The sequence below is a fragment of the Gymnoscopelus braueri genome, assembly GCF_963280865.1.
Source record: "Gymnoscopelus braueri genome assembly, chromosome: 23".
NCBI classification, from domain to species: Eukaryota; Metazoa; Chordata; class Actinopteri; order Myctophiformes; family Myctophidae; genus Gymnoscopelus; species Gymnoscopelus braueri.
In genome coordinates, this window is record NC_137625.1 from 23,301,994 (window position 1) to 23,319,215 (window position 17,222).

Here is a 17,222-nt window from a genome sequence, read left to right on the forward strand (position 1 = left end):
AAAATACATAGTAAAAAAGAAAGTACACAGGAGCCGAGATACAGCCTTTTTAAAGTTAACCAAGAAGTGAATGGAGCAGCAAATCTTCGGATCATGATATCTTGGGTTCTGAACGTTCCCCCCCCCCCCCCCCCCCCCCAAAAAAAAAAATCACCAACCATGCATACCTTGTACACGTGTCAGCAGCCACTGTAAAATCACCTTCCATTTCTCATATTTATGTCACGGCCGGGCATATATCTCAATGTGTTACTATGTATACACAAAAACGCCTGCGTATGCATTCACATGCACACTCGTGCACATTTTAAGACGCGTCAACATGTTGACGTGTTAACTACCCATTATGACCAATTCCATTGAAAACCTTAATTATAGGTTTGAAATGAGAAAGTGTGTGTGTGTGTAAGTTGTAATTAGAATCAGGAGGTGTATTATCCTTCTGTCTAAAGTGTGTGTGTGTGTGTGTGTGTGTGTGTGTGTGTGTGTGTGTGTGGGGGGGTGGTATGTCTGAATAACAGTGATCCAAATATGTTAAGTAGTTTTGTTTTCAGTCAAAAATAAGCTTGTTTTGTAAATCTTACTTTATAGTGTTGTCCTAGCACAGGCTATTAGATAGCTCCTCTCTCACTAACACTCTCTATCTACACTTCACAATAGATGGAATCTGCCCAGAGAATGCTACTTAAATACATACAAGTAAGACGCGCGAACGCGGTAAGCGAACGCCAAAAAATGTAAAAAAATAATGAAAAAAAATATTTTAAAAAAAAGTAACCAATAAAAAATAATAATAATAATAAAAAAAAAATCTGCGTTAAAAGGAGCATCTTAGAAAAATACAAATTCCCAAAAAAAAAACTTTGAATGTTTTTGAACAATTCAACAAAGTGTTTGAAGTGCCTGTTTCACCCACTTCCGGGGGGCGGAGCCAAAATCCGAGCCCGAAGTATTTGTTCGTAGACCCCCACTTAGGGGGGGTAGAAAAAGTTTCGGAGCGATTCGGGCACTTTTCATTTAACATGGGGTTTCAATGGGGAGTTTTTAGGAGCCTTCTCCGGGGCGTGGCTTCCGGGGGAAGGGGCGGGCTTAAACGCAACCTTGACAGGTGTGTTCAGTTTTCAAAGACCTTTCATTTGATGTATGGTACGTCTAAATTGGACATTTACTTATCTCAGAGGAGCTGCACACAGGCAGTGCACACAGGCAGTGCACACGGAGACACAGAGACTCAGAGACACAACCCAAGCAGAGTTACATAGTAAGCTCCACTTGGTCGGAGGCGCGGCTTCGCCGCGCCTCCTTCCGCGTTCGCAAAAAGTATGAGTCATTTGCTTTGCAAATAAAATGAACTGAGTATATATGTGCTCGTTGGCATCGTGTGGATGCTCTCACACACGTCAGCAGCCATTGCAAATTCACCTTCCATTTCTTATACTTGTGCCACTGGCGTGATGTGCAATTTGTTACCATGGGAACCGGAAATATTTCTGCCTCCCTGCAGCCATTTTTAAAACCGGTTGTCACCAGCCTTGGTGTCAAATTGGACAGTGATTTTAAGTTGAGAAACATATTAATTCCGTTGTCAGATGAGGCTTTTAGCCAAAGTCAAGTCTGCTGTAACCCTTTTTGATTTTGAACGTCTTATCCATGCTTTTATGTCAACCTGACTTGACTACTGTAATGCACTTAATGTTGGCGTCACGCCTACAGTTAGTCCAAAACGTTGCTGCTTGCCTCTTAACAGGTGCACGGAAGGATGATCACATCTCCCCGTTTCTTGCCTCCCTCCACTGGCTCCCTGTTAGTTACAGCATTCAGTTTAAGATTGTAATGTTTGTTTTTAAAAGGATCCCTGGCTAGTAAGCCAAATATACCTTAATACATTATAATTGCCCTCTATAACTAAAATTAAAAAAATGTAAACACCTTAAATATTTTATTTATTTTAGAAACAGTTCATCTTTTACTCAAGGGGGACAATGCCCGTTGATGAAAAAGTTGATGATGTCATATTGATTTGATGCTCATATTAACCTTAGGAAGTATTAAGTTGTTTTTTATTTTCACATGCGTTCCATACACCACACATGGACAAATTACATCATCAATTTGCGACGGGCATTGCCCCTAATGAGTGAAAGATTAACATAACTATTTCTAAAATAAATGTTTTTTTTAATTTTACATTTTAGTTATTTAGAGGGCAATTCTAACGTATTAAGGCATATTGGCTTATTAGCCAGGGATCTTTTTAAGTCTTTAAATGGGTTGGCACCAATGTACATATCAGAGCTTCTACCTCCCAATAACCCTACAATGGTCTTGAGGTCTACTGACCAGTCATTTCTTCTGGTCCCACAAACAATTAAAGGCTCCACCCCATGTTAGAGCGTCTCAAACCTTGCCTTTCGGTGATCCAGACTTGAGAGTTGCAGTTTCTGTTAGGCGATGTGTCTGTGTTGCACCCTCTGTTTTTTTTATCAGCTTGCAGAGCTGATCAGTAAAGAGACGCTGTGGAAATGATTGGATACAGTTGAGTAGGCGGGATCTAAACCCGGACTGAACGGTAAACAGAACCAGGACCAGCTTGGGAACACTATCATGAGGACATGAGGATCACTCAGCTATCAAGGGAAATGAAATGTTAAATAAATGTGTATTTCTGTCTGTGTGTACAATGTGGATTATATATACACTGCTCAAAATAATTAAGGGAACACTTTGATCCCTTAATTCTTTTGAGCAGTTTTTGTTAGCAGTATGTACACAGTTTACACACTCAAAATAATTAAGGGATCAAAGTGTTCCCTACATTTCTTTGAGCAGTATATTATGTGTGGGCTATATATAAAAGGCTATTGGATATTGTATCTACATTTCACAGCATGGAATTTGATTTCTGCCCCGATAATGCTACTTCAATCAACTCCATACTAGACGAAGTGTGAGTCATTCGCTGTGTAAATGGAAATGATTCTTGATAAAATGAGCTCTCTCCATCTCCGTGTATGTGCTCCTGTTCGTGTGTATGTGCATTTTATTACTGCAGATAAAACGGGTGTGTTTTGTTACTTTTGATGCGTTGACGTGTGAATGGTCGTGATGATGATGATGTCAGAGCAGCCAGGATGCGTCACTCTCAGCCAGACCTGTTATTCTCTCTCTGGCCTCTTGCTTTAATGTCACAACTCTCTCTCTGTAACTTCATCCCTTTGTACCCCCTCATAGTTGTCATATTTTCTCAGAATGGACCTCTGACCACTTAAAACGAAGGACAAAGGAGCTGAAATGCCACAAGCTTGGTGTTTTGGGCTGTGACGTGGGAGCGCATGCAGAGATGAAAGAGGAAGGTGACAGTATGGGGGTCCCAGTGCTGACCCCCACCAGCACTCTTTGACAAAGTGACCTTTTAGATCATTATTTCAAAAGGCACCTGGAGCTCACATCACAGCATTTTGCTCTCGAACCACGTTGATCTATAAACTTTGGTAATTGAGGTTGCTCCAGGGAACAAATCTTCAGTTAGCTCAAATATACGTATTTAAATTACTTGGAATTAATTTACTGTTACGATTACAATGTGCTAAAAGAGTGTCCCTCCTAAGCAGGTCTGTGTACACGTATGATCCTTTGTGACGGGTTGTCAGTTCCAAAACAAACACCCATCCAGTGTATGTTTTTCATGTTTGACCATGAACACTGACAAACACCCAGTCAGTTGCATTGTCTCTTGTTGATCAGAGAGCTGTAATAAAGTGGTAAGACTTGTGTAGGAAGGGCACAAACAAATAAATAGCACGAACATGGGTCAATATCCCTGTCTGACTTTACAGACGGTTGTATATACCATGTACTGAAGAATTCAGTGATTAACACCTCAGCAGAATTTCATATATCTTTCCCTGAGTTTCAACTCCCACCAGAGTTTAGATTTACCACCAGTGCCCCATAGAACCGCCACTATTCATGTCTAGTGTGCCCATTCATGTGTCCCTGATTTAGTTCCCCTGCTGTGCTGGGTACTGACAAAAGACGCATGGATGGATGGGGGAAGCTTGAGGATGGGTGGATCTCTTTACCCCACTCAAAGATAAATTATGTTGAGCTTAAAACGAGAGGGGGGAGTTATGAAACGGGAGAAGGGAACATTTATTTAGCCATGTGATGATGAGGGAGGAAAGAGAAGGGAGGGTTCTTCCCCTTCTGGGTCTCTGCTGTCCAGCTAAACTTAGCTGGGTCCTCACCTTATTAAAGGGATACTTCACTTTCCGCCGGGGGACACATTTAAAAAAAATATTAAAAATAAATGAAAAAAGTTATGGAAAATTCATGGCCCCCTCACACATTAGTAGGACACTGCGTGTCGTGAGGGGGCCATGAATTTTCCATAACTTTTTTCATTAATTTTAATATTTTTTTTAAATGTGTCCCCGGCCCGAAAGTGAAGTATCCCTTTAAAACACAGACTCTGCACTGTTCTGCTTTGAGTTATGGTGTAATTTTGGTAGATTTTGGTGTTGATGTTGTCCAGTCGTGTCATCTGGTTGTGTTGAGCATGTCTGGCAGAAATAAACAGTCCTCTTTTTCTAATTAGTTCTTAGTGATGTGTTGTGGTTGTTCAGACTGATAGTCACGGTCCCCATAGCAAGAGAGGTAGCAGCAACAGCATCTCTCTCACTGTGTAGCAGCAACAGCATCTCTCTCACTGTGTGTGTGTGTGTGTGTGTTCAGCAGTTGTCCTACCTTGAGACCTAATTGAGGCTTATCAGAGGCAAGGCGGAATCAAGTTAATTAAAATCCTGACTGAAAAGGTCACATTAAATCAGTGTCAGGAGGTTAGGTGATGAATTTTGTTTCATCATGAAGAAGTTTTTACTGAGAGCTGTAGAAAAACATGGATCAATAGTTATGACTCTGTCAGTCTGGCCAAAGTGCTGAAAAGAAACCTAGGGTTGTTTTTTATTTTCCTCTATTAAAGATGAGTAATAGGCGACATTTTATTTTATTGTTTTGCTTTTTACCCCTTTTTCTACCCAATGTATGTTATCGTTATGCCAATTAATTCCTCCCCACACACATTTCTGTGTTGTAGAGCCTATGTTCTACTCCTCCTCCCACCCAACACTCCCTACCCCAACACTCCCTACTGTGCGATTGAAATCGGCCACTATAATTACTTTAGAAGTAAGTCTAAGGCCTAAACTTGATAAAAGGCCTAAACTTGATACAAATCTGAGATTCAGAATATGAGCCGAGAGGAGATGTGGAAAGTCTTTAACTGAAAGTGACAAAAGGAAATAATCATCATGACAGAACATGAAGGACATAATGTGACAACCAGGATATGATACAGAAGCTGGCACTAGCAATCACTTGTTATAAAAAATTATTTGTGGGGAAAGGAACAGAGTGTGATTTACGGGCAGAATAGACACAAGCTCAAGTAGAGAAGAGGATTAGTGTGAGATGAGAGGGGACGTTTTTTGGACTGCACCATTCTGCGGGGGTTATGCAATACAAATAAAAAAAATCTGCCACAACTTCTGTGCACCAGCTATTGAGAAACGGCCAACAGGATGCACAGTTGTGCTTTGCCTGACTGTGTGTGTGCGGATATGTACTGTACTGTATATCTCTGTCCCAATTCAGACAGTTCTGGCTCAGCAGTGGCAACATATTTATCTGTTCAGCAAAGGGTTTTATAAGAGACTGACTCAGACAGGTACAGTTACAAGCAGTGAAATGTTGGTGGGATATGTTCCGCAGAGACTGCTAATACAACAAGATAGAAGTAAAAATGGATAACAATAAATAATACTGGATGTAATGAAGCAGTAGGCATACGTACTCTTTCCGAGCCTTGAGCCCTGGGCTAGACACCTCCAGCGCTTATCAATTCACATCATCACAAACGGTCTGTTACTAGGATGGTGTTTCCCCTTCATAATTATTTTTGCCCTACTCAAGCACACACTGTAGTACAGGAGAGAGTTTAGTTTTTCTGCAATCACATGGTTATAGCTAAGCTAACCAACTGGTTCAGGTTAGGCTTAGGCACTGTTAAGCCGCTTTTCCATCACAGCTTAAGCACGACACTGTCCAGTACAGTCCAGAACCACACCGCACCGCTTCAAAATGTCTTGCGTTTCCATTGCACAAAAGTCCCCACTCGCAAAATCCCCACCCTCCCCTCCCCTCCCGAAGGAAATCAACGCCCCTTTCTTTAACACACCAACTTAGCCTCAGGCTACAGGGTTAGCCTAAATGCTAGCGTGCTTCCTCAGAGCTAGTTTGGCTCTTAAGTTATTATTTGGCCATGTTCACCCTGACTTTAATCTTCGCTATTGTTGGGAAGACCTGTGTGGTGTCTAAACACGTTGCCATCACTTATATAAAAAACATTATTAGCGTGTTGCACATTCATTGTTACCAGGTTTAGCAGAAAAAAATAAGCAATCAGGTCTATGAAAACAATCCCAAAAGAAGCGACTATCTACGGCTATTTGAAAATAGCAGATCTACAAACTCACAACGCGTAGCGATGCGACGCATTGTGAGTGTGTGCATCTGCTATTTAAAAAATATATATATATATATAATGTTGACAAATACATATTAATTTGGGGGTCCTTGACATGAAAATGTTTAAGAACCACTGGTTTCAACAACATATGGAAACAAGCCCCAAATAATCAACTACATTTTAGAAACAAGCAGTGGTGGAAAAAGTACTCAAATTTTTTACTTATGTAAAAGTATCAATACTGCAATGTAGAAGCACTCTACAAGTGAAAGTCTGGAATTACTTGAGTAAAAGTACAAAAACTATTGGTATCAAAATGTACTTAAGGTACCAAAAGTAAGTACTAAAATATTTGAAAATAGCAGATCTACAATGATGCGATGCGTTGTGACTTGTGAGCTTGTAGATCGGCTATTTTCAAATAGCCTAGGTATAAAATAGGGCTTAAGTGGTTAATGTATGTTTTATAATGTAATCATTTATATCTGAAAAGTAACTAGTAACTAGTAACTAATACGTTTTCAGATAATTGTAGTGGAGTAAAAGTACTACCAATATTTACAAGCAACTTTACAGAAAAATAAGCCCAATGTCGCTTATAATAAGTGGACATGGCAACACTGCTACCGTAGTGTTTACATTTTACAGAGACCTGAGTGGACAGACACAGCTGTGAGCCGACCAATCAGTGGCAGTCACAGCTTTAGCCCCGCTTAGCCCAGCTCAGACCTACCCAAGACTGGGTACTTTTTAGGCACCAGTTTAGTACCACTTACACACCACTCTACCCACTTCATTGTAGTGGAAACCGTCGCTGTGGTGGGCGGTGTGGGGTGGGGCTAGGTAAGTCCATGTATATGGAAAGCCGCCCTTAGTGTGGTTATGTTTGGGCGTGGGTTTGGTGTTTTAATGTATTCATTTTAGTTAAGGTTAGGCAGTGTTCGTATGGTTTAAAGTTTTGACATGGGTTTTATGTGGTTAGGGTATGGATCTGGGGATGGTGTTCAGATTCCATCCGACTGCTGAATAGATAATGCACCTATCATGTATCCCAATAAAATAAAAGAAAGAACTTATAACACAATTTTACAAATTTACAACCCGAAATCATTGGTGTCCAGTCAGAAATGTAATCTTCTCATTTTCTCTTTTATCCAACATATTGCATATTCTGTTATGATTCAAGACATCCACACCCCTCCACGATGAAACATGCAATATCCCTGATTTGATTATCTAATAATTGTTTTATCATCCTCTTATTTTCTGAGATATTTGTTGCTGCCTTGTCTTCCCCTTGAGATCGGCCCAAGAGTCAGACTTCAAGCTGGGGAGCACAGCCTGTCACACACATGCTATACTGGCATTAATTACAGGGGTGTGTGTCTGAGTAGGAACATGTTGTAACCAACAAGGAAATGAGGAAGACACAATCTGAACAGACACTGCTCTGGTGAGGGCTCACTTCCTGTCTGGCTCAAAGACAAAGTAATGGAAGGGCCTGATTAGGATGACTTGTGTGCCTATCATCTTTCTGTGTCTTGTGCTCTCTTTTTTTCTCTCTCAGACACACACACACACACACACACACACACACACACATGCACACCACATAAGAAAACACTTAAGTCAGTCGTTTTAGCATGGGAGTCACGTTACATAAGGCTTAAGCAATACACAGTTTTGAGGAAGCCAGTGGGAACCTCATTGACTAATCTAAAACATGTCAGTTCCCAAAACATTCTTGAACCCCAACCAGTACATTACACACCCTCCGACTAAACATTCCATACCAGCACCAGTGTTCCTAAAGCATATTGCGATGGTTGAGGTCAGTTTGCGTTCACAGCTTGGAGAGAGTCAGGAAGTGGCACAGGAAGCATCATAATGAACACAAACATCACGAGTGGGAAGAAGGAACAATGGCGTCTTGTGATTATCATCATACATTGCATACATACTTGCATAGACACGTAAATGCTTCATTTCATTACGCAAACATTTACAAAGTACAGAGCCTTCATTCTCCCTGCTCTATTCTGAGACATTGTACACTCACTGTATACATTATTGAACTCAAATGTTGTGTGGCTTCTCTGCTTTTCTTGGCTAATGGGATTCTGATCTGGTGACATGTGGTGTAAATAAAGTATGTGCATTACAGTTCAGATATTAGATGTATCTGACAGTGGAGTGGGATTTGCCTTAAGTGGATCAATGCAGGCAGAGGCAGGCTTGACTTCAAACATGATGCTGTTGTAAGCTCTGAGGCAGGCTTGACTTCAAACATGATGCTGCTGTTAGCTCCGCAGCTCCACAAGTAATGAGCTGCAGCTCCCATTAGTTTGCTTTTAATATGTGTGCGCACAGAAGCCTGAAGCCACTCTCTGCAAGCCCATAGCCCATAGCCGATAGCTTTTCTTTGCCAGATCAATACGTGCAAAAAGAGTGCGAGCTTAATCCCAATCAGATATCTAATTTAATTCTGAATCACCTTGCTCTCCTAACACATCTTTCTTTCTCTCACACCCACACACAGTCGTTTGACAAATTAATAGCCTATGGAAATGGACTGGAAATGTATTAGGCAATGTGGATTGATCAAAGCAGAGATTTGTTCTGGGTTTGATGTATGTGCAATCAACTCTGAACTCTCTCTCTGCACTCACACAGAAATATGATTATTATATGAGGGTTGCATTGCTCATGGGACGGCCTTGCACGCCGTGCAGGAACCTATTTGAACAGGAGCACGCACATGCATAGATTTAAAACAACTTTAAATTCACACCTCAACAAAGTTAACAAAGGCTGCCGACCGCCGGTTGTCACACCAGCATGAATTAATATAGGATTGAGCCTATGCATATCAATTGTTAAGCGACATGCGCGTTACGTCTTTATTAAAATGGAGTGCAACCACATACCAAATCAGCAATGCAACACTGTTCAACAGATTCAACAGCACTCACATTTCCCGTGTTCTATGCCCTGCAGGCTAAATCATGGAGTTCCAGAGTGTCCAACCTGTCAGCAGACACTCTCATCACAACGATTAACGGCTGTCTGACTCATTCACTGCTTTCTCTATGCACTTTAACTGAAAGTGCTTTATTTGAATCACAAGACGTACCTAACATTGCCACAGCAGCTGTACATGGCCAGTATAACAATTAAATGATCTCGCTCTCCAAAAATCTCCAAAGGTAACTGACCTTGTAGTACCAGAAGGACCTTGGAAATCATAAAATGGGCTTTATTTCAAAATAAATGTTTTTTTGAGGAGGGGGGCATGTAGGCACCCCTTATTTAAATTTTGATTGGCCACTGAGATGTGTGTGTGTGTGTGTGTGTGTGTGTGTGTGTGTGTGTGTGTGTGGGGTGGGGGGGGGGGGGTAGAGAAAGGAATGAGTGGTGTGTTTAAATTTGTGGTGACAGATGTCAGGTGTGGAATTGGAGGACTTGATATGACGGAATGAATACTTAATATGTACTTGTATAGCAACCTGCCAACTGGCCATGGTCACATGACAGAGCCACTGACTAAACTAATTCTCTAGAGCTATACTGTATAGTCCCACTGTCACTCTAAAACATTAATGACATTGTCACGGTTTTACACAGGACCAAAATGCAGGAAAGGAGTTGATACGTAAAACCAAGTTTACTGATACACAGGCTTAATACAGAGATACAGGCCATGGATACAAGGTTATAGCCACAGACACTTGAATAAACAGGCATACACTTACAGTATATGAGCATTAGACACAGAAGAGGACAGGGCTTACACACACAAGATGCAGGTGATGATCACAGTGGACAATCATACGTACAGACATAGATGTCACAGGCTGTGACACCGCTCCTACCTGTCCAGCAGAAGTCACTCTCCCCTCATGATCCACCCCCACCCCCCATCTATGTCATGCGGTGACTCCACAGCAGTGACAGACATTTACTTTAATGTATTTTAAATTATTAACATAGTCTTCAGTCCCTGGACCATTGTAACTTAATATCAATTTAACTTCTGATGTGTTCTACACACTATCCAAGTATGTGGCCATTGGCCAGTTGTAACATTATCTATACAGGACCCCAATGGAAACAAGCCATAGCTTTCTTGGGTATAATCCTCTTAGCAGACCTTGTATTGAACTGTACTTTCCTGTGCTTTTTTTTTGCAAACTGCTAATAAAGTATTCAATCAATCAATCAATCAATCTGTTAATAGAAAGGTATATTATATTAGCTTGTTGCATAGGCCTATACCTCTGGAAAGCCACACAGATTGACTGAATCATGGTGAATAGCCATGATGACTGGACTGGAGCGATCAGACATCTCAAAGCCAATTCCAATCAATTTGAGTGTTTTCTTTCTAGAACCATTAGAAAATACATTTTCAGATTTGTGGAGCAAGCTGATCTATATTCAGCTGCTGCTGGTATAATATGACTGTATCATTCTTGTTTTTAGTATGCCTGCCTGCAGCTTGCTAACTCGTGTTTTTATTTTTGAACAAAAAAAAACCTGTCTGGAGCTTCTTTTCTTTTTTTTATGACCTAAACCAGTGGTTCTCAACCAGTGGCCCGGGTCCTTGAGGGGGTTCCAGGTGGTCCCCTAGCTAAATGATGGAAACCAAATGGACCCTTATATAGATCTTTAACTCTTGAGAGAGTAAAATTGTTAAACATCTGCATTACTTAATTTACAATAAGTCTACACAATTAGAGAATATATAATAATTGTTCTTTGGATCAACCTTTGCCTGTTATCTCTCCTATGGCACCACATCAATACAGCATGGAATTGTGGACAAACTCGTATCCAACAATAACAAGAAAAATATTCTAAGTCTTGGGTCTGAGAGTCTAAATCTCATCAAACGGTGGTCCGTGGCTCAAATGCCGAATAAATAATGGACCTTGATTTGAAAAGGGTCGCAGACCACTGGTCTAAAACCTTTCCCCCAGTCCCCTCATAGTCCAGTATGGTGGGCGGGGTTAAATCCCACATTGTGAGACTCCCTGGATTGGAGGATTACCGCCACAGGGGACAGAAGGGAAAGCGATCGTCGCCGCCCCCGGTCGCTGATAGCGGCAAGTAAGAACTGTGATGTAGGTCCTACATCCCGTCAATGTCGGAGGGCTGGGCAACTACCAGCTTTACGTGTAAAAGCAGAGGCTTTTCATATATGGATCTATCTGTGACCGGCGCTTGTGGTGCTGCAGTTGGGAAAAGTTGATCACAATTAGAGGGAGACTATAGAAATTAAACAAACGGCGCAATGGTAAGTATATGACAATGACATCCTCTGACTGTCATCCTCTGTATGTTCTAGGCTACCTCAGAGTCAGCACTCATGAGGTGTGACATGTATGTAGGCTATGTATGCATGATGTTTTGTAGGCTATCTAGCACATGGATCATTTCTGTCTGCTTCTACGTTTGTTTCTCCTTTTTGGCCACGTTGTCAAACTAGTTTGCATCAGTTTTGCGCGAGATAAAGTTGTTTTATAAATGTCCCACTGAGCATTTTTCGGGCTATTAGACGTCTAAAATACGTCTAAGGGCTAGGCTAAAACGGGGTTATAATTGGTCTAACAGTGAAAGTTTTTTAGCGGTCTAGGCTTAGCCTAGACGTTGATTAGCTGTTTTTTAAGCGTCTATTTATAGACCGTCTATATTATAGACGTTGAAATGACGTCTATAATATAGACGTCTATATATAGACGCTTAAAAAACAGCTAATCAACGTCTAGGCTAAGCCTAGACCGCTAAAAAACTTTCACTGTTAGACCAATTATAACCCAGTTTTAGACGGAGGTCTAATAGACAACTATGGCTCAGTGGGGTGTCATTGACTTGGTCTGACCAACACTATTTTGTGATACAAATGAAGATGGAAATCTTTCTTTAATCATGCTGCTGTGTGAGTGTGTGTGTGTGTGTGTGTTGTCATCAGTCACTTCATGCGGTGCTGAACACACTTCTGTGTTCTCTCTCAGCGTAAAGTTTTCAATCACACCAAGCATGCTCTTCCAGGCTACAACAATACATGTTGAATAATTATTTATCCAAGCGTACTCTGGTCCGTCGAGCCGTTCCGTTTTTGTTTTGCTTTTGTAAGAACAGGTTTAACAAGGCAGTGTTGTTGTTCTTGTGCAGTTGACAGGGAAACATGTGTTTATATAGCAGCACGAATGGGGTTTAATCGTTCCTGTCACCAGCAACGGTCACCAGCAATCAATGCAGACCGAATGACACAGAAGTGGAACGCGTTATTTCCCTTGTTGTCACCGCTGCAACCAGGGTTGCCATGTCCGCTTGTTATAAGCAACTTTGTTGTTTTTCTGTGTAGTTGATTGAAAATATTGGGGGTTGCGGTTTTTTGGGCTTAAGTTGTTTCTAAAGTGTAGTTGCTTATTTGGGCCCGCCATCTAAAAGTATTGTGTGACCCCTGTAACAGATTGGTGTTAACATGTTCAAAAAATATTCAAAATGTTTTTAAGTAATATTATTTAAATTAATTGTAATTTTAATTATATTAAAATAATATTTTCAAATATCCGATGCTCATGTGACCTATAATAGTCGCTTCTTTTGGGCTTGTTTTTAGAGACCCTAGTTGCTTATTTCTCTCGCAGAATCTGGCAACACTGACTGCAACGCAGAACTCGCAAATGGTTGTATTTTTCCTGCATTTACCTGTTGTTGCCTTAGGCAGCAGTTGCAACAATGGCAAGTGAACAAAGCAACATCAATATGTATGACTCAAAACGTCATTATCCATCCTATGACCCAGTTTCGAGGGGGCTATGGTTCAGCTTTGCACAGCCACATGTAAAACACACACATACTAGATATTTTACAGTTTGACAGTGATGGCATTTCTTCAATATTTCAAGATTCAAGATGTTTATTGTCACAAGGATGAACTGTGAAAAACCTAGGTTGGGGATGCTCCATAATACACAGAAATAAAAAAAACTGTTCATAAATAACAACACTAGGTACTTATCTAAAAGGAACAGTAAAAAAATGTTTAGATGTATTTAGCATTCTTATGTTCGTCAGTCTGCTTGTGCTGGCTTTACTCTGATACCTCTTCCCCGAAGGCAACAGTACGAACAGACTGTTATCCAATATTCCTCAAAGGACGTTTTTGCCAAGCCATCCATGGCCAAAATCCTCACTTTTTGCTGCACAGGGGGACTGGAAGGCTGACCATCCATTCAATCATTGGTGTGGAAAGCCTCGCCTGGCTCCCGGAGGGGGGATGCTGTGCATGTTTTGTCCAAACGGAGGGAGAGAGCGAGAGAGAGAGAGACATTCAACAATCTGTTGCAAAATCTCCCTTGTTCTGCTATCCATCATCATATGTCATGACCCTGCATGGTGATTAGTGGCTCTCGTGTGTTTTTGTATGTCAGTCAGGGCAGATACTTAACATCATTCATGTCAGGTAGTGCCGTGGTTCTACCTATACCCCGTTTTCACCTGTAATTCCAGGCCAAAAGCCCTCCTCTTATATGATTATGTAATTTCCTCAGACCTGAAACCTTGTCCTAGATGTATGGACCATCATATCCAAGGCCATCTGTGGTCCATTTTTCTTGTTATAACCTATAGGTTAATCTGCTTGCATCCCCTCCTTCTATCATACATAATTCAACAGTTTATACTGTTAGATCATGGGGCTTGGGGCATTTAAGTCTTGCCATGTCTATAATGCGTTATAAACCTAGGCAACTTATAATGCATTATAATCTGCTTATAACACTGTATAATTATAGTTATAAACATTCATAAATACGCATAAAGCTTTATAACAATCATAACACATTATAAAGCATTTTGTAATGACTTATAAGATCAATTATAAATGCATCGTAATATGCTTATAACACTGTATAATTGCAATCATAACACATTATAAACCATTTTATATTGAGATAATTTTGTATGCATTATAATCACTGTTAAGGTGCATTATACTGTCATAAGTCACTATAAGAGGTAATTTGTTGCTCTAATAAAAATATTAAATCTTATCATTATGAAATGCTTAAAATGTTATGAATATTGTTATACAGCATTCTGCGGATTTGTGAGTGCTTATAACTATAATTATACAGTGTTTACAACGCACCATAGACATGGGATGCATATATATATATATATATATATATATATATATATATATATATATATATATATATATATACACACACACACACACACACACACACACACACACACACACACACACACACACACACACACACACACACACACACACACACACACACACACACACACACATATACTGATGTGTCATGGCCGTTTTGGGATATCTTGTGTGCAAGTGGCAATTTTGGCCTAAAGGGTATAAGACTGGATGAACCCTATTGACATTGGTGACCCCAATATGCAGAGCATGAAGCTGCACAGCAAATTCCATTGCAGTCGAGGCAGTAGTTGTCTAAATCTAGTTTAGGACCAATACATGATGGATGGACTGACATTACTATCCTTAGACCTCTGTCTCTACTAGTGGGGCTACATACATGTTCAAAGGTCAGACAAAAGGACTTTTTAAGGTCCCAAATATGCTGTGGACTTGTTAGTTTAGTTTTTTATTTTATGTGGCACTTGTATTGCTATATTTTAGATAGGAGAATGTAGAGACAGGAAAACAAGGGCAGAGCGAGCCGAGAGGGGTTACGTGAGACAAGTGTCGGTTTAGTTATGGGGAACTATCTCCCCTCAGACAGACAGATTGATAAATTAACTTGCAGACAGGTACTCTTTCGCTCTGGCAAGTAGTGAGGTCAGGCAGAAGGTCTTCTTGACTGGGCCCTCTTACTCATCAATATTGATGATATGTAAAGGTCAGCTTACTGAAGGTCTGAATGCGAAGGTCTGGGTAGATTACAGATGGCAAACCTGAGGTGTTTTATGTGTGCACTGTCCGCACAGTAAGCATCAAGTAGCCTTTTCTCTTCCTCTCCTTGATTCACTTTCCTCTGTTGACACTAGCACCCGATAGTATGTGTGTGTGTGTGCGTGCTTGTGAACGCGCATGTGCATATTAGTTTTTTCCCCCTTTAGCAAGGTTAGCATTAAAGAAAAAAACAACACTATATTCATTAGTAAGGTGCTGGGCCAACACGAGCCACCCCAACAGCTCCAATGCGCCATGACAATTTGGCATAGATTTTACAAGTCTCTGGAACGCTACTAAAGGGATGGAATACTATTCTAGCAAAATATATTCCCTCATTGGTGTTTTGATGATGGTGCTGGAGAGGACTGTCTAGCACAGGGCTACTCAACTTAAGATGGCTCAGGGGCCACTCAGCAAAATACCAAAAGTCCAAGGGGCCGCAAGCTAAAAATGACGGTCCTATTTTGAATTTTTCGATTTTGTAACACACACTACGCATTGTTATTGTTATAAGAAAATGTACATTTTGACATCATATTCTTTTCACTGTACCTGTTTATTTTGTGTGTATGTCCAGTGGCATCAGTTCAGCAAAAGCTAAGGTATGGCAAGGTTAGGGTTGCCAACTCCCAGAGATTGAAATAAGGGACACCTACCCTGGGCGCGGAAAAAAATGGGGGTCAAACCCCCCAAAAAACCCGAAATGCATAGAAAACTATGCATTATACCTGTAACAATTGATGTTTGTTTTTGAAAAAAAAATTAGCAACCCGGAAATGTATATTTTTATCCTGTGCTTTAAAAAAAAGAAAAAAAAAGAAGATTTGCAGTGACCCTTCCCTCTGAAGGCCTATTTATATTCGTTGGATCCGAGCTGGTGAGCCGCTTCTAACGGTGCCGGGCTCGAGTCTGTCCGCCCCCCCCGTCCGAGAGACCACTGTGTTTTCAGACTGTTATCACAGTCATAATTGATATTTTGTATGTGAATTACTTCTTGTTATACATGCCACAGAGCATGGTCGGATATTCATTGCTTAATGGTATCTTGCAGTACACCTGTATGGAAGCATCTGCATTCCTTCACATCTGCAGTTTCTCCACTCATTTATTCAGGGGTTTTCCTTTAATTTGCCACCTGTCTGTATTGGACTTTTCACCAAGCTAAGATAAGCACCGTTTATTGCCCTCTGAAACACATCATTTACTCCAAACCCTGATAAAATACCTGAAGTCATGCTTCAGTCCTTGTGGTTTCCACTCAACCTTATCTAGGCCATCATTTAGTCTGGTGCCTTTTAGCGAGTCCACACACTGCCTGTCTGAAATCACCCTAAATCGAGTTGATGAGCTTTTGCCATGGCCATTGTTGTTTTTGGAGTGAAAGGGAATGAATGGGAGGAGTAGACGTATTGAATGGTGGTGGCCCGGGTGACTGATGGTCATAGGGTACGACACGCTTCACTGGCTATTATGGCAGTCAATGTGGGGGCCAACACCAAGCTCTGCTCACTTGCGTCCGTTGTCAGGGCAACCAGTGGAATCTCTCGCTCTCTTTGTATTTATTTCTCTCTCGCTCCCTCTCTCAGCCTATCTTTGATAGAATGCCGTATTTTTCTTTTTCTCTGCTGCCCCAACCCCAATGTCTTTTGTTTGTGCCCCTTATCTACCGCAGTGCACCCTTCGGCGCGCTCACGCCATGATCAATGCTAGTTTATTTCACAATTTAATTAAGGTGGGAGA

The 17,222-nt window shown here is 40.9% G+C and overlaps 1 protein-coding gene across 3 annotated transcripts in view; it reads left to right on the forward strand.

Moving 5' to 3' along the window:
- LOC308079447 (transmembrane and coiled-coil domain protein 3-like) overlaps positions 1-17,222 on the forward strand; it is a 41,445-nt gene that overhangs the window by 2,799 nt on the left and 21,424 nt on the right. Inside the window, exon 1 of one of the 3 annotated variants that reach the window (XM_080420948.1) lies at positions 11,627-11,822. The exons of the other annotated variants lie outside the window; for them this stretch is intronic. Within the exon in view, the coding sequence (XP_080277074.1) occupies positions 11,820-11,822 (3 nt within the window). The 5' untranslated portion in view covers positions 11,627-11,819. Of the gene's footprint in view, positions 1-11,626; positions 11,823-17,222 lie in introns of those variants that run through there. 3 annotated transcript variants of the gene reach the window in all.